This window comes from Coffea arabica, chromosome 3e, assembly GCF_036785885.1.
Source record: "Coffea arabica cultivar ET-39 chromosome 3e, Coffea Arabica ET-39 HiFi, whole genome shotgun sequence".
Taxonomy (NCBI): Eukaryota; Viridiplantae; Streptophyta; class Magnoliopsida; order Gentianales; family Rubiaceae; genus Coffea; species Coffea arabica.
Window position 1 is genome coordinate 8,209,539 of NC_092315.1, and position 18,464 is coordinate 8,228,002.

At 35.8% G+C, this 18,464-nt stretch overlaps 1 protein-coding gene and 1 long non-coding RNA gene across 8 annotated transcripts; one reads left to right on the top strand and one right to left on the bottom strand.

Moving 5' to 3' along the window:
• Window positions 1–3,597: 3,597 nt before the first annotated feature.
• LOC140038955 (uncharacterized) lies at window positions 3,598–8,282 on the bottom strand. 2 transcript variants are annotated; one of them, XR_011842466.1, is made up of 3 exons: window positions 7,856–8,282; window positions 5,949–6,886; window positions 3,598–5,840 (listed from the first exon to the last, which is right to left on the bottom strand). It is a non-coding gene; the product is annotated as an uncharacterized lncRNA (long non-coding RNA). The 2 variants fall into 2 exon arrangements; XR_011842465.1 differs by having other exon boundaries at window positions 5,949–8,282.
• A 1,503-nt stretch (window positions 8,283–9,785) lies between these two features.
• On the top strand, window positions 9,786–17,005 carry LOC113736398 (putative late blight resistance protein homolog R1B-17). 6 transcript variants are annotated; one of them, XM_072084657.1, is made up of 5 exons: window positions 9,786–14,298; window positions 14,969–15,283; window positions 15,802–15,915; window positions 16,174–16,248; window positions 16,346–17,005. In XM_072084657.1, the coding sequence occupies exon 1, from the start codon at window positions 9,970–9,972 to the stop codon at window positions 14,242–14,244; it is 4,275 nt and encodes a 1,424-aa protein (XP_071940758.1). In that variant the 5' UTR covers window positions 9,786–9,969; the 3' UTR covers window positions 14,245–14,298; window positions 14,969–15,283; window positions 15,802–15,915; window positions 16,174–16,248; window positions 16,346–17,005. The 6 variants fall into 6 exon arrangements, with proteins under 6 accessions (XP_071940758.1, XP_027119143.1, XP_027119141.1 ...); XM_027263342.2 differs by having other exon boundaries at window positions 15,802–15,879; XM_027263340.2 differs by lacking the exon at window positions 15,802–15,915 and having other exon boundaries at window positions 14,882–15,283.
• Window positions 17,006–18,464: the final 1,459 nt, after the last annotated feature.

An 18,464-nucleotide genomic window follows, 5' to 3' on the forward strand; every position in this document is an offset into this window, starting at 1 on the left:
TATTCCATGTGATCAATTTCACTCCATCTATTACATTTTCTCAGACATTCATCGAAGGTCCATAAAGAGGTGGCATCCTCAAGCCCTAGCAATAGAGGTAACAAAGATTTTAAGGTACCAATATTGAAGGTGTGAAGGTCTGAATTTGGCATGTATATGCAACATTAAAATACCCAACCAATGACACAAAATTCGGTATGTTACCAACAAATTTATGCACAAACCATAATACCCATTTCATTTCACCTTAAAAGAATAACAATTTTGGTGTCCAATTCTCAATCCATACCACAAAGAGTAAATCTTAAATGTAACAAATTGGGAAAATTATAATGAAACCCTTTGGATTTGCAATAAAAACATGCTAACACCTATATCTAAGGTTTTTAAGCATTCGAATTTCAAACTTCCAAATTCAAATCTCCAAATACAGAACCCTAAAATCACTAAATCAAATTAAAACATGAGTTTTCTTACCAAATCAGTGATACATGATATTTTACTGTAGTAGAAAACTCTTGATATTAGATCTATGTTCAATTTTTGGCTATGATCCGTGTTTAATCTGCTAAATTTTGCTTCTTCTCTTTCGACTTTTTACTTTCTCTTTCAATCTCTTGATTCTCTCTCTGTAAGAAATATAGTAGAAAAATTCGAATTGTAGATGGCTAGCTTACCAAATCAGTGGTACACGATATTTTACTGTGGTATACATTCGATGTTCAGCTACAATCCGTGTTTAATCTGCTGAATTTTGCTTCTTCTCTTTAGACTTTTCATATTCTCTCTCTAACTCTTGAGTCTCTCTAGGAAGCATAGCAAAAAAAATTCAAAATGTAGATGGCTAGCTGCTTGATCGTATTCTTTGGTATGTATGAAGGGACATTTTTGACAATTCAAGTTCAGATATAATGGAGACTTATTTCTATCCATTTCCCACAATCTTTGATATATACGAAGGGATATTTTTTGTAGACGGGATCTTTTGTCCAATATATCTGTCTATTTTTCCTATCTAATGAAAAACTACGTAATTCCATGTATTGATACTGTTGATGTGGCATATAATATTGAATACATATTTAAGAGTGTTTGGTAAATGGGTTTCAAATTCAATTTTAGCATGGACGACCTACTTTCTGAATCAACATGATTGTACGTAATTGCAACTCTGACAAATTCAAGGATCTCGTCCTCAAATGCTTGCCTAATCTCATCTGAATCATACAACGTGAAATTTCAAAGTAGAAGACTATGGGTACAATTAGAATATTATTAAATTTGAAACCCATTTAGCAAACATCCCCTAAATATGCATTCAATGTTATATGCCACATCAATAGTATTAATAAGTGGAACCAAATAGTTTTGCATTGAACAAGAAAAATGGACAGAGGATTCCATATGCATTTTTTGACAATTCAAGTTTAGACATCAGGGAGATCAGTTTCTTTCCATTTTCCAGATTCAATAATACCAGATTGAGATTATGTGGTCGTATCAAAGATATGAAGGTTATGTGGTTGAAAGTGATATCACAAAGGATTATATATAATTTACCCTAAATATAAATAGCCCGGATACGAATATCAAGTTTTGGACAAGATGGAGGTATAACATCTCGAGCCAGTAAAAATAAGTTAGTTTGATTATAACGAAAAATTCTACTATTGAATTATCCAAAAGAATAGCAAGAACTAATGGGTGAACTCCAAAAGAAAACCTAGTAAAAACAGTGAACTTTCTTCAACTAATTTTAAACACAAGCCAATCTGATGTGGAGAGTGCTGATTGCTTACACATAGTATCTACTAGGATTAGTGAAAATTTTAGTTGCTTAAAATTTTAACCACCTCCAACTTGGAATAAGAATCATAAAAGTCAAAAGTAAGAATGGTTACCCTTTAAAAGAGTGAGACTAATTGATGGCAATTATGAATGTTTTTTCTTGTTATAAATGTAAGACTATGTTAAATTGGTGTTGCAAAGATAATCATTCGTGTGTAGGTTTTGTTGCAATTTAAAGACCATTTAACATAATCACCATGTTTTGTTTCTTTTACTGTGCAAAGGTTGTGCAATAAATTATCAAAATAATTAAAAAATAACATAAATAAAAAACACAAATTTTTTTGAACATCAAATGGAGGATATAAAAACGATTAATATTTTACTCGATGGGAAGATAGCAATAATGACAATAAAAGTGTTAACTTGATTCAAGTCCATAAATAAATCTCAATTTTCTTGATAGGGTAGTGGGAAATAAAGGCTTTAAATGAAAATTAGAATACAAATCACTCGTGAGATGAATTGTGAGAAAGTGGGTACAAATAATAGCTTTATAATGAAAAAGGGCGGAAGAGGAAGTTAGCTCATAAAGTTCACTAGAATATTAGGCCAAAATTTGGATAGATCCTACTTTTAAAAATCTAATGATCTAGATTATATCACATCACTTGGTGAGACAGTGTGGCACAATATGAGTTATTGAATTTGTGAAAATCAGATCTACCCAATGTGAGCTGAATAATATCCTTGATAGCTCAATTGAGTTTAAGTGACACGAGTTGGATTTTAGTTATGTAATTTGAACTTCCTTATTAAAACTCAGCTCAATATATTTAGGGGCCGCATGGATGAACATCAAGAAAGTGGATATAAAGAACAACCTTATAATAATAAAAAAAAAAAGAAATGAGTGTCAATTGGATACTAGGGTTAGAACGTAAATTTGTCTGTTCCAAATGCATATCAATTTGAACACTGTGTTGATTAATACATTTTTTTGGAACTCCACACATGATATTAAAATTAATGTACATCTTTGTACTTTGAATCTTATGTTTTCTTGTCAACACAAATTGGCTCAGTTGACATGGATGTGTAGTGGGTGTCAAACTACCAAAAATAAAATTTATATTAGACCTACTACCAAAACTGAATGAGTATAGCGGTGAGTAAAGTCGTCTCCTCAGGAAATTGGTAGACTTATCACACACAGATAATTGGGGGATTTTCGGAAGAGATAAAAGAAACAAATTAAAGATGTAAGGTCACTAACTAAACAATTGCAAGAAATGCAATAACAAAAGAATGTAATAAACACTTAATTGACACAACCTAGTCAAGGAGATAATCTCGACACCGATTCACGCAATTGATCATAGATACTTGAATTAATCCACACGTTCGCAAATAAATTGGTTCTAGCAATTTAGTAACCGCCAAACTCCCAATCTCTCCTTAATTTTACGGTAGTCAAGAGATGTTCTTAAACTACCCCCTTGTAAATTAGATAACCCCAGAGACGTTCGAAGGATTTAATCTAATCACAGCTTTAGGAATTAGAGAGACCCAATTCTAGTTAACAAAAACACATGCGGGTTCATTTAAACTAGATCAACTATTTCCACGTCCCATATTAGACTGCTTGCGATGCAATAAAATTGTGCTGTTCGTCACTAATTTAAGACAATCAAGTGATGCGCATTCTTGTCCTAATTGGCAGTATACTATTCAGACAATTGAACAACTGGCCACATTGATCCAATAAATCCAAACAATAATAGACTATTAAATCAGAGAATAATTAAATACTCACAAACACTGAATTTAGAATAATAAAAAAGATCTTACAATTGTTTTGTGTATTGGGCCTTGATTATTTCTCAACTAGATAAAAGAACTAGCCTTGCTGCATAATCATGAAGCAATTGAAGGCTTTCATGGAATTTAGCCAATTGAAGAAAAGTAAAGAGCGGCACAACTGCTAGTCTCCAACTCACGTATAAGAAAGGAAAAAAAGATCAAAGATTCCAGACCCTAGTTTATTGCTGTCCTATTTAAAGTCTCGTAGCCGCCTCCTTCTTTGCCAATCGAGAGTTTCTTTCCATAAAGGATAGCTTCTTATTTTTCTCCTTGAGTTGTTGCCAAAGGTATTCTTTGAAAATATTTCCTAATCCCACGTAACTTCAAGCACATCTCCCAAGAATTGCGGCAGTTTCTAGGGACAGGTCCCGCGGTCCGTCTTTTTTATGCAGCTCTGCGGTGTTTGGCCCGGGCACGCTCCGGAATGACTAGTCTTCTGGGATTTTACCTCTTTTTGTCACTTTTAACACTGGTTGCCTGCAAATAACACAAATACCAAATATGAGCAGAAACCCATTACTCTAAACAATAAATGACCAAAATCAATACCAAATATCAATGAATAAAGCGCACAATTATCTCTCTATCAAATCCCCCCACACCAAAACAATACTTGTCCTCAAACATCTCAAAGCTCAGGGATACAATTACAGCTACACACATGCAGCAGTCCCCCATGCGAGCACAAGTATCCTATCCTCCTAACAATGTTATCAAATTCAGAAATTGCAAGACTTAACCCTCTCTTATAGAATGGAATATGATTACTCACCACTCCGACATAAAACATAAAGGGTCACTCTCACCACATAATAACATGATGTTACCATATGCTTGCTAATATATCACATTGTCACCACTGAAACCAAATTTAATGCAAAAATCAAAGGGTCTTGATACGGGTTGTAATGGGGCTCAGGCACGGGTTGGATCAAATAAGTAATTTAGATTGATTATGTCAAAGGAAACACCATTGTCCCCACTGCATGAATTCCAATTTCATCCTTCATTCCATTGATCTTTCCAAAGCCTAACCGTAACTTTCCATAAAAATTAGCAAGTGCAAGCACAACTAAGGATTTCACCCATTTTTCTCAACAGAACACACATAGACAAATGCACTATTTTTTCTCTTTTGTTTTTTTTCTTTTGTTTTTTTTTCTATTTTTTTGTTTGTTTTTTTTCTTTTGTTTTTTTTCTCTCTTTCTTGGTGTGCTCCTTTTCTTCTCTTTCTCCCCCTTCTCTCTTTTTTTTTCTTTTTCTCTCTCTTTATTTTTCAAATACGCCCAACTGCATGGGGATATAGATACATTAGCTAACTTCAATCATCTCCTTTCAACCCGATTCGAAATCATCATGCACTGAAATCAAGGCATTCCTTTGACACAGGATAGAAACAAAGAGGGTTGAACACAAGAGGTTTAGGGGTGACAAAATGAGTTTTCAAACAAAGAAAAGGTTTAGGCTCAACCATGGTCAACTAGGAGAGATCTGATTAGGGTTGGTCTTTTAGAAAGCCAAAAAAAAGGGGTTAACCTAAATGCTCTTGTCATTTTAATACATCAAACTTAGGAATATGATCTTGACATGTATAACAAAGCAAGTTTTAGAACAATCAAATCATGTGTGATATCACTCAATAAAAGAAAATAGAGCAGTTATCAATGCAACGCTCATTGGCTCAACAGCTCACAATAGGATATTAATTGCCAAGTCTTGCAAACTTCATCATTCAATTCCATTATTAAGAATATACGACATTTAATCACATAATATCACTGCTCATATTTGTAGAATAACTGCAATCATCATCATAGCATTAAATTTTAGCAATTTTCAACTACTCCTCCCACGTACCAGAAATCTACATTGTCTTCAATAGAGCAAAGAAAAACAGTAAACAAAAAGAAAGGAGTAGGAGCTTCCCTGAAAGCCAAACGAGTGCACGAAAGCACTATAGGGGAGGAGGATGAGGTGGCGGATCGTCGTGGGTTATATAGCGTCACGCAGTAGCGGCGGCGGTCCGTGGTTGAGAGGCGTTACCACACTTAAGAAGCGTAAGTCGGCTGCCCATTCTTTGTAATAGCACCCATGAAATTTTCTGTGAAGCGTGGGCACGCCTTGGAACCCATAGTTTTCTGTTCATCAAATTCTAATCCCAATAAAACATCACAGAACACACCCAGAACCTACAATAAAGATTTTCTGTCAATAGGAATCCAAAACAACCTGATCTTGAACACAAAAATATAAAATAAAAACATAAAAATGACTAAAAATTGAAACTCTTGGGTTACCTCCCAAGTAACGCCTTTCTTTAACGTTTTTTGCTAGACAATGCCCTGTTTATTCACAGAGGATAAAATCTTGTAACTCGTTTCAATATTTCATCCTCTGTATAGTCCTGATAACCCTCGTAAAGAGAGTAATCATTGAGCACACGAGGTACGGTCTTCCATGGATTTGTAATTGGTGCCAAACAAACAAGTAATGACTTTAAGTCTTCACTCACTCCTACATCACGAGCACTTGTTGGTTCGACATATTTTGTTATCGTGACTCTTAACTTATTCTTGTTATGAAATTCAAAATTTTCTAATATAATAAAGTCAATCTCACTAACAGAAATTAAAGAATAAGAGTCAGGAAAATATTGATTAATGAATGGAGGAGACGTCACCGTATTTAGAGATTGTTCACTAGATTTATTCACTTGGACAATTTGATATTGGAGTTCCATTTCTTGTACCTCAATTTCCTTTTCAACTGCATATTTAGATTTTTTTTCTTGAGACTCTTGCAGTTCCATGTCATTTGTCAGGATAATTGTACTTTCATCTTCTTTAAGGTTGTTGATGGTTTGTGAGGACAATTCTTCATACATTGGAGAAATCAATTTACTCATTATAGATGCCAATTCACGCCTTCCATCTTGCATCTCTTTAATCATCTTTTGTGTCTCCTGTTGAAATTGATATGTGTTAGTAGCTATTAATTTAATCATTTCTTCAAAAGACATACCTGACGTGGATGATTGCTGTTGCTGTTGATATTGATGTTGAAAATCGATTGGCTCTGACTTATAATTAAAGTTGGAGTTGTCCCACCATCCTTGATCATACCCGTTTTGATTAAAGGTCATACCACACTTGATATTGAGGTGAAAAATCTCCAAAAGTGTCGATTGGAATACTCAGGTCATCTTGAAATGTGGGGTATATGTCGGTTGAATGATCTGAGGCAAAATAACTTCGACAATTTGCAACAGCCAATTGATCATTAGAAAAAGCATGAATCTTATAACCCCTTCTAGAAATAAAATCCAGTCCATCACCAAAATACAGAAGATTAGCAGTCATAACTAGTAAAAAGGGTGGAACGAACTAAACAAAACAAGCCTATGCAATAAATCACTTCAAACACCAGTTCCCCGGCAATGGCGCCAAAATTTGGTGGGTGTCAAACTATCAAAAATAAAATTTATATTAGACTTATTACCAAAACTGAATGAGTATAGCGGTGAGTAAGGTCGTCTCCTCAGGGAACTGGTAGACTTATCACACACAGACAATTGGAGAATTTTTGGAAGAGAGATAAAAGAAACAAATTAAAGATGTAAGGTCACTAACTAAACAATTGCAAGAAGTGCAATAACTAAAGAATGTAATAAACACTTAATTGACACATCCTAGTCAAGGAGATAATCTCGGCACCGGTTCACGCAATTGATCATAGATACCTGAATTAATCCACACGTTCGCAAATAAATTGGTTCTAGCAATTTTGCAACCACCAAACTCCCAATCTCTCCTTAATTTTACGGTAGTGCAGAGACGCTCTTAAACTACCCCCTTGTAAATTAGATAACCTCAGAGACGTTCGAAAGATTTAATCTAATCACAGCTTTAGAAATTAGAGAGACCCAATTCTAGTTAACAAACACACATGCGGGTTCATTTAACCTAGATCAACTATTCCCACGTCCCATATTAGACTGCTTGCGAGGCAATGAAATTGTGCTGTTCGTCACTAATTTAAGACAATCAAGTGATACGCACCCTTGTCCTAATTGACAGTATACTATTCAGACAATTGAACAACTGGCCACATTGATCCAATAAATCCAAACAGTAATAGACTATTAAATCAGAGAATAATTAAATATTCACAAACGCCGAATTTAGAATAATAAAAAAGATCTCACAATTGTTTGTGCACCGGGCCTTGATTATTCCTCAACTAGATAAACGAACTTGCCGCATAATCACGGAGCAATTGAAGGCTTTCATGGAGTTTCGCTGATTGAAGAAAAGTAAAGAGCGGCACAACCGCTAGTCTCCAACTCACGTATAAGAAAGGAAAAAAAGATCAAAGATCCCAGACCCTAGTCTATTGCTGTCCTATTTAAAATCTCGCCGCCGCCTCTTTCTTTGCCAATCGAGAGTTTGTTTCCATAAAGGATAGCTTCCTTATTTTCTTCCTTGAGTTGTTGCCAAAGGTATTCTTTGAAGATATTTCCTAATCCCACATATCTTCAAGCACATCTCCCAAGAATTGCGGCAGCTTACAGGGACAGGTCTCACGGTTCTTCTTTTTCACGCAACTCTGCGGTGTCTGGAGTGGGTACGCTCTGGAATGACTAGTCTTCTGAAATTTTGTCTCTTTTTGTCACTTTTAACACCGGTTGCCTGCAAATTATACAAATACCAAATATGAGCAGAAACCCATTACTCTAAACAATAAATGGCCAAAATCAAGACCAAATATCAATGAATAAAGCGCACAATTATCTCTCTATCAATGTGCCACTTTTTCATAAAAAATTGTGTGTTCGAATTTCGCTGTCGATAAAAGAACTATGTTGGTGGACAATTTGTATGAATCTCTATGAATCCTACTATCGATAAGAGAGCTATTTTGGTAGATCATCCGTAAGAATATCTACGAGACACTTATAGTTCTGAAGACATGCCCTACTCTATGGTGATGACAGGAATTGAAGTCACCCAAACTTTTTTTTACCAAGAAAAAAAGTCATATATTTTCTTTATAAAAAAATGAATCATATATTTTCTTTAATTTTTTGAACCTTTTACAAAAAATTGCAACTGTGATTGTTCCTACCCATAGCTCAAATCAATTATTACTAGAGGCATGTTCTGACCCATTATTGTGACTTGAAGCAAACCCACCCAAACTTTTTTCTTAAAAAAGGGATAATATCAAAAACCTTCGTTGAGATTTTTTCTAATATCACTTAGCACCCCTAAGATTTTGAAATATTACTTACCTCCCCTTGTAATTATAAAATGACTATACTACCCCTCACTTGATAGATAATTCACATATCAAATAAATAAAGTCCAAAAAATTAAAAAAAAGAAATAAAAGTTACTTTTTTCTCTTTCCCTTTTCTCCAACATCCTCTCTTATTCATTTTTAATTTTTTATTTGTAAATAATAGTAAATCAATTTTTTTTATTTTCCTTTTTGTGATTGTGATAGAATGAAATATGATTTCTTTGTTTATTTTGAGTTGATTTTTACAATAATTAGTACAACTTGAAGACTTGGACCATGATTTGAAAAGAAATTGAAAAAAAATAAGGTTTATAAGAAATCAGTTTTGAGCATATAGAATTAAATTAATGCTAATGTATTTCTTTACAAATATCTTTTTTATTTTTCAAATTTATATTTTTATGAATTATAGTCTGGTGATGTGGTGATACTACTAGAACTTGTTTTTTAGTTAGTGGTTTTTTTTTCCTTTTTGGAGCAAATAAAGTGACTTATGAGTATTTTTATTTAGTAAAATATGCAAAAGGGTAATTTAGAGTTTTTGAAAATATTATTGTTACACAAATAACAAAAATAAGGAAGGTAAATAATATTTTTAAAACTTTAGAATACTTAGGTCATCCCATGACTCGAGTCAACCTTTCACAAAAAGTTGAAGCAGCAACTGTTCCAGCCCATAACCCGAGTCAATTGTCACTGGATTTGGTAATGTCCTTGTCGGGTCAGCTCTAGGGGACAAGAATGTTAGGATTTCTGTAATCCGTACTATTTTTTTTTTCAATATATTAAACTCAGCCCAATTAATAACTCAGATTCCTATTTAAAATTTTAAAATTGACGTGGCTATGAAGTCTTGCCAAAACTGGTGGGCTTCAACGGTATCCTTTTCCTCGTCCTCGAGTCAAAGAAAGCTCCTACAACAGCAGCTACAACAGCTGCTGCTGTACTACTTGTTTGTTTACCATTCTTCAGTGAGAAATCTTGTGTGGGTCTTTCTTGAGGATTCATTTGGAATCAATGGCTTGGAATTTTGATCGCTTGACGGAGTTACTGGACAATTTGCGCAAGAAAAATCCCACTCATAGCAACATCACCGTGCTGAGAAATGATTGGAGGTTTCTTAGGACGCTGTGGGAATGCATTTGCCACCAGCAGCAGCCGAATAACTGGGCAACCCTCGCCCTCAAAGTCGAAATCGAAGCTGCAGCCCAGAACATTGCCGAGGATATCGCCGAGAAGCACGACCGATCGGAGCTGGTCGTGTCGATATTGGTCCGTGACTGCCAGAGGAAAACCAAGGATTTCATGGCCCAAATCAGCAGATATGTGTGCCGGTTTTCAAAGTCATTCCAGGTGAAATCTCTTTCTCTTTTCAGTGATGATTCGTTTTGGACAAGATTTGTTGATGCTGTGAGAGCGAATCTTTGGTCGATCAAGTCCACCACCCATATTTATGAGAATGCCCGTTATCGTAGTGAAGTTGACCAAAAATTGGGTGCTTTGTACAAAGATCTAGATTCGCTTCAAGATTACATACTTGCAGTTGTCAGGCGTGAATATCGAACAAATGGTATTCATGATTTTCTAGTTCATGTTGCATCTGTGATTTGTCGCATTGCAATTCAGTCTTGTGATTACTGGATTAATTATAGAGCAGGCAAATATTCAGCAGTATATGAGCTTAATAAGCTTGTGGAAGAGGAGGAGGGTGGGGTGCTGTATGAGATTGATCCTACTAATCCCAAGTTCATGGAGTTTCATACTAAAACCCTGATAGTTCTATATAAAATCCACCCTGGACCAATAGGAGGCAATTTTTGCAACTATCTGCTTGGTGGCAGCCGTAGTCGACAGAAGAATCTTGAAGCCGAGATCAAGGTACTGATTTTCCTTTTGTTCCACAATGGACTAGAGGACGAGAAGGAGGAGGAAGAGGACGATGGGGAGTCTTGCGAGGATGTACGAAGTTTTTTGGCAGAAATCAATGCATTGCTTGTGGAGGCTGCTTGCCTTTGTGAGGCGGTACGCAGAGGAACTGAACTTAGTTGTCCTCCGTGTTCTGAGTTACTAACAAAAATTTCTATTCTCAAGGCAGAACATTTCCTCAAGAAGCTACTTCGCGACACCACTGACATTGCATTGTCATTTCTTTTCAAAAGTCACCGTATTGGCGAGCTAAAGGATATCCTTGAAAAGATGAGAAGATTTTCAGAAGATCTACCTGATGAGAAGAAAGAATATGGGAAACGAAGGTTGGCAATCATTGAAGGAGTTGCTGAGGAGGTAGCATCTCTTTGTCAGGCATTTGAGGCCAAGAAGATCTCGGAATCTACAGTAAAGAACTCACTTCTGCGATTGCTTCTTAATATGGTTATTTCCAAGGCAGAGTCCTTTTTAATGGAATTATTATCCAAGAAGAGTGCAGCAAATTTCGTGGACTGTACAGAAGATCGTATTCAGTTGCTTCTTCAGCAGCTTAACTTTTTTACTCTAATTGTGACAAATGACCTAGTAAAGGGAAGAAAAGATGGGAACATGATCTTAGCAGACATTGAAGCATTTGCAAGGTGGCTGACATGTTTTGCTTCCTTGGTTATGGTCAAGAAGAAACCGATCCTTTCCTTTTATGAGCTATTAGAAAAGGTAAAACTTGTCAAGGAAGAGCTTAAGGAGATTGGTCCTCAATTTCCGTTGTCTGCTTTCCCCCAGACCTACAAACTTGGGTTCATTGATTTTCTATCCAACAACCTCAGGGAGCTGCTAAAATATGATTCCCAGGCAGTTGCACAGGTGAAGCAACACATTGAAGAGATTCAACTCCATCTTAAGTCATTGAGTTCTTTCTTGACAAGAATTTCAGATTCAGATATTGATGAGCATCCAGAACTGAAAGATCTTGGTGATCATGCTACAAATGTAGCATATAAATTGGAATATGTTATTGACTCGATTGAGCTTGATCCTGATTGGAAACATTGCTTTTGGTTTTATTATCTGTTAGATGAAGTAAGAGTCCTTGATAAGCAGGCCTCACAAGGTCATGAGATAATAAGTGATGCCAAAGTCCAAAATGCCACCCAGGTTTCAGCAATCAATGAATTGGTGGTGGATCTCAGTGATGAGGAAGCTTTCATTGTGGATCGACTCACCGGAGGATCCTCACAGCTAGGTGTTGTTTCTATTGTTGGAATTTCTGGCGTTGGCAAGACAACTATGGCTAGAAAATTGTTCAACAATCAAAATGTTATTTATCACTTCCACCATCGTGCATGGTGTACTGTTTCACAAGTATATGACACAAGAGAATTGCTGCTTGAGATTTTAAGTGGCATTCATGGGCTTACTAACGAGGTTCATCAATTGAGTAAGGAAGAGCTGAAGTCAAAATTGCGTCAGTGCTTGATGAAAAATAAGTATCTCATAGTCATGGACAATGTGTGGAATGTTGAAGCTTGGAGTGAGTTGAAAAATTCATTCCCAGACAGCATCAATGGAAGTAGAATTTTGATAATGAGTTGTCGAAGTGATGTGGCCTTGCAAATTGAACCAGATTGTGATCCTCATTTTCTACGCCCATTTTCTGATTATGAAAGTTGGAAGTTGTTAGAGGAGAAGATATTCCAAGGTGAAGGTTGTCCAGAGGAATTGTTGCTAGTTGGAGAACAAATTGCTCAACAATGTAAAGGATTACCACTTTCAGTTGTTGTAGTAGCTGGTCTCCTTGAGAGGACAGAAAAGAGAAAAGAATGCTGGGAAAAAGTTGCAGAGAGCTTGAGTTTGGATAAAATGGAAGATCTAGAAGCTCGGTGCATGAAAATCTTAGAACTGAGCTACAGATACTTACCGGGATATCTAAAAGCATGCTTTCTCTATTTGGCAGTTTTTATTGAAGACAGAGATATTCCGGTTGACAAGTTGATAAAGTTTTGGCTTGCTGAAGGGCTTGTACAAGGAACCCGGTCAAACAACTTAGAAGATGTTGCGCAGGATTACTTGAAGGATTTGATTAGTAGGAGCTTGATGACAATCTCCAAAAGAAAGTCTAACGGAGATGTCAAAGCTTGTCGCCTTCACGATCGATTACATGATCTGTGTCTGTCGAAAGCCAAAGAAGAGAACTTTTTACAGTTAGTTACAACATATGATGAACCATATGCTTCTTTTCCTGATTCAATTTATGGCTTTGACTTGTATTTTGACCATCAGTTACAGCCTGTAACATATGAGGCCTATCGTTTGAGCATTTTTTTGAAGCGAAATCATTTTGTTGAATCAAGACCTTCTGGCCTGGGCACCCGTTCTTTGATATTCTTTGCTTCTGCTGATTCAGAGCCAAGATGCCCTCATGACATCTCATTCATTTGCTACAATTTTAAATTTCTCCGGGTGTTAGATCTTGAATGCATCAACATGGGCATTTCATTCCCTTTTGAAATAGGACTACTGGTTGGACTGAGATATTTAGCAGTTAGTGGGTATGTGCGCTCTATTCCAGAGTCAATAGCCAACCTCCGAAACCTAGAAACTTTGGTTGTGAAGGGATTACGAGGTAAGGTTGTGTTACCTGTTACTATTTGGCACATGAAAAGGCTAAGGCATCTCCATGTCAATAAACATGTTGCTTTCAACTGGGATGATGAACTGCTTGGAGGTCACTTTCAGTTAGAGAATCTGGTTAGCTTTTCCTGCCCGTCTCTTTCTTGTGGTGAAGATGCTGAAAAGATATTAAAAAGATTCCCAAATCTTTGCACACTGAGATGCATGTTATTTGAATCACGGGATTCTTCTAAGATTTGCAATCAGCTTCCAAGATTTAATTTTCTAACTCATTTGGAGTCACTGAATATATTTTACTATGGACGGGCTCTTGATGCCAGCAAATTCATTCTCCCATTTAAATTAAAGAATTTAACTCTTTCAAACTTTCACCTACCATGGAGTTACACTTCTGTAATTGGGAGACTACCACACCTCCAGGTTCTTAAATTGCTTTCTGGCGCCTTTGAGGGGCAAATATGGCACTTGGGGGAGCAAGAGTTCCGGGAACTTGTATTCTTGAAGTTAGATACTCTAAATATTGTCCAATGGAGTGCCTTTTCTTATCACTTCCCTAAGCTTCAACGTCTAGTAATACAGAATTGCAAAGACCTTTTGAAAGTGCCATATGATTTTGTGCACATACCTAAACTGCAGAGGATTGAAGTGCTGTGGAGCGGACAATGTACAGAAGAGTCAGCAAAAAAAATTGGGGAAGCAACAGGGAAGATCAAAGTCGTAATCAATTCTTTATAATTGAGATCATCAGCATGATTGTGTATGGACATTGTTGCTTTCTTTCATTCAAGTGTAAGTAGTACTTATCTTCTTAACTTTGTTGTGCAATGATATTCCTATTAAATACATCTAATTGAGGATGTATGACAATCTGAAAAGTATAAGAACTTCGAATTACTATGCTGTAGTTTGGGAAAAGCTATTCAATCTGGGTTGTCATTTCTTCATTTGAAGTGTTCTGAGAGCTTTAAATGAATGTTCAATTGTTTCTTACTGAAGTTAAGTCCTTAGTCAGCTTAGTATGTTTTCTGACTTGATTTGGTTGGTTTCTCCATTTTTTCTAATTAATAAATCTGTACTTTTTTCAAAATATCAAGTTCAAAAAGTATGTCTCTCAAGGAAATTTGATGCTGTAAACATTTTGTTTGTAATGCAAAGTACAGAAAGCAGAATTAGGGGTTCGTGAATGTTTATCTCCACTTCTTTGTGGTTGTATATTTTTAATGTAACATCTTTCATATATGCTGACTGAAAACTTATTTGCTTGCATTTCTTTGACACGTGCCTTAAATACTTGTGCCTGTGATCAATTTTGTTGGTGGTTTAGCCAATTAACAGTTGAAAATATGTAATGCATGTCTACATCTTATTGCAGGGTAATTCTATTCAAGATGCCCTCAGTTTGGTGGAACTCATGTAGTCAGTTTTATATTATGAGATTGATTTCTTAATTTTTGGCCAGGGGGAATGGTCTTCTGTCACTCCAAACCTCTCCTTCAAAGAAACTTGATGTCCATTCTAAGTCACATGTCCTATTTCTGAGAACAAATTTTGCTCCGAAGAATACACGCTAGTCAAGAAAGCTACGTTGGGCTACCCCAGTGAGAGTATTACAAAAATAAGCAGCTTGTTCATGATGATAATGCTCTGATGGCTATTGAGTTAGTGAAAAATGTGTGTAGATGAATATTGAAAAGAAATCGGGAAGAGGCTCCAAATACTGACATAATCTTCTTCATTGATGGCAACATAATCTGTGGTCATACATGAATGCCAGGTAGATGTCCAGTAATATTGCAAAGTCCAGATATTCCTTTTAAATCTCATTCATGGAAAATTTCACTGGTTTACTTAGTTTTACCTGAGGATGTATGATATGCGGAAAGATATTAAGAACTTCAGACTACTGGATTATAAATTCAGAGATATGGTTAACAATTTGTTCAGTCCAAGAATTTGGGACCTTTATATTAGTGTTTAATTATTCTTTTCTTCCAGCATTACACATGGCTATTACTTTCTGCACTCTTTTAAGTGAAGCATGTGATTCTAGAGATGCATTCTTGTCACTGTCAGAAATGCAGTATCAGTCAGTAGGATATCTAATGCACCTTTTTCTTTTTTTGGAAGATGAAGAACTAGTGACAATATTGGATAAATTCTCATGACAAAATGTTATGTTAATCTCTTTGTACTTTTTGTTATGTGTTCACTTTCTGCTTATGATATTTAATTGACATTATGTATCTAATTGACATTATGTATCTAATTTTTGGTATTGTTTTGTTGTTCAAGACCGGGGATTTGAAATTCATTGTGGACAGACTTTGCAGTGATTTCCTTTGTGGCTGCTTGTTAAGTTTCTAATACAAGGTTCTCTACTGTTTGTAATCGACATTAAGGTTTTAGGTATTTCAGTACCATTTCTTACTGCTTTCAAGAAAACCTAAATTGTTTTCTTATATGAATTGTTGATGAACCTTCTCCTTCTAATATGCAGATCTCTCTCAGGATAATCTGATAGTTTAAAATTTTTGTTTTTTAACTGAAGAGCCATCATTTGCTTTGATATCTTTAAAGCATGCCTTGGATATGGCTGCTCATTTGATTGGAATTTCCTGAGTTCATTGTTTGAAAGTATAAAACCAAGTTTACATCTTGTTGCAGTAGGTCCTGCTTTTGGTGCTCTCACATCATCAGTTTTGTTTGGGATATTGGTGGACAATTGGCCTGCCAAAAATGGTGATCTTTTGATGGAACTCAGTACTTCTTGTTATTTGGATAAGACTTCTAAAACTGATTCTGTTGCTGACTACAGTTACTGTACCATAATATGCAGCTAAGAAAGATGAAACTGCTTCAACAACAAATTTAAGCTGCTAATATTGATAATCCTCTGAAGAATATCAAGATAGCATGAATCTGGCTTTGTCCATAATGGAGACAGGTGAGGGGATGCGCTTCAATGCAGAAGTAGTCTTCCCAATTGGTAATCAGCTAGTGTCCTCCAAAAGACAGGAGAGAAGCAATGCTGAATGTGGGTGTGTAGAACATGCTATTTTTGTGGAGAATCATTTCCAACCGTCAAACCAGCTTGAAGTCAATTCCGATATTCATGTTAACCTGGAAGTTTTGGTGTTTTTCTTCATTTTCTTCCTTGTTATTCTAATGGAAATTTTGCTAGAACCTAAACGTTTGATGTTAATACGAGGCTCCCTAATCAATTTCCAGAAGTCAGGAGATTATTCTGAGCTTCTCAATTTCTATACTCCTTTTTGAACTGGTTTACCCAAAAGTGTAAGAATGATTTAAAGCTCTACCACATGGGTAGATGAAACTCAGAATTCCACTCTACAAACACAACATGCACATTGAGGTCAATCATGATCCCCACCTTGATGGTGCACACTTTTCTTTGAGGTGTAAAAGATATGTATCTTGAACTTCTACTGAGCATATCATAATTATATGTAGCAACCGGTTCTACTTTTACTGCTAAGTTTTTCTTCTTCTTGCTCCTCTTTGCTTTTTTCGGTCATTTCATGGCGGAATGTTGAGCATTATTGCTTTTATCTCTTCTCTTAGGTAGTTCGTTTGTCACTGGAATTACATTGTTGCTTCCATTCAGTCATGGCAGGTGCCGTTTGGCCCTTTTCGTCTTCTTGAGGGCCTTTTCAGGCATATACGCATTTACTGCTTCTTTACTTGCTTTTTCCCTTAGTCTATTCTGCTGCCCTTTTTATGTTCATGATGAGAACTTGGTCGTTTTGAAGGAAGTAGCAGTTCTGTTGGTTACTTTGGTTTCGTAGATCTGCTGCCACAATATCCTTTGAGATGGATTTTTCCTGTTGTGTGTCTTACTTTTGTGGGGTTTATTTTATGATATTGCCCTGTTTCTGCATGTCACTTAGGATTAGCGGTTAGATTTGCCTTCTTTATGTGAAGTACAAGAATGCTCTTCAGACAAAGCATTTGCATTAGGTTTTTCTAACTCACACCGTTAAACTTGCTTCTTTCTTTCCTTTCCCCCCCCCCCCCCCTTTTTTCTTATACCATGCATTGTATAACTTTGTTCTTAATCCATAACATAGTTCTCTACCCCTTTATGTTAATCTAATACTTCTGATGCATTATACGAATACTTGTAGTTTTTGGCACTACATTTTCCATCAATCAGTAGTTTGGTAATTTTCAGTACCATGTACATAAAAATACTTTTATAAAGGTATCAAACTCTACTCCACTCCTCGTTTGGGGTTGCAGTGACTTATAAAGAAGTACTTCTAACATAAATGCTTTTGAGTTATCAAAAATTGAATTATTTAAGTTACGGGAAATTAGTTACCAACACTCTAGAAATACTTTCAGTGTTCAAAAGCGTTTTTGTTTTTGTAAATGCACTGCAATCCCAAATGGGAGAATTAATTTGGATTACGTGGAAGTTCAAAAAGCAATAGTAGCCCAGTGTTCTGGTCATAAACCAACGTCCATAGGCTGTAATTCGGGTGAGCAAAACCAGCTAAAAACCATTTTGCTTCTAATTACAGCAAGGGATATGTGGGATTTAACCTACTCAGTACAATTACAGTTCGGCCCTCACAAGCGATTCAACAAATTTAAAAATGTTCCATTGCGACAAGCACTAGATTAGTAAAATAATTACTCATTTTTTACAATATTTTACAATATTTCTGTAAACAATTCTAGCTATGCAACATGAGCATGTGCTTGTCAATTTGTCATTACTGGATAAAGTATCACAGAATCTCAACTTTTTCTCAGAGTTTTTGCTCTGTCAAAACTAAGAAGACATGGGATGCATCAAGATATAGGTTGGCATAGCAGTTGTATAAATTTTATTCATTTTGATTTGGTATTTCATTAAAATGTTGGTAGCTGTGATGTATTTGTACACATTATGAAACTAAAATGTACTTACAAAAACAGCAATATGTGGC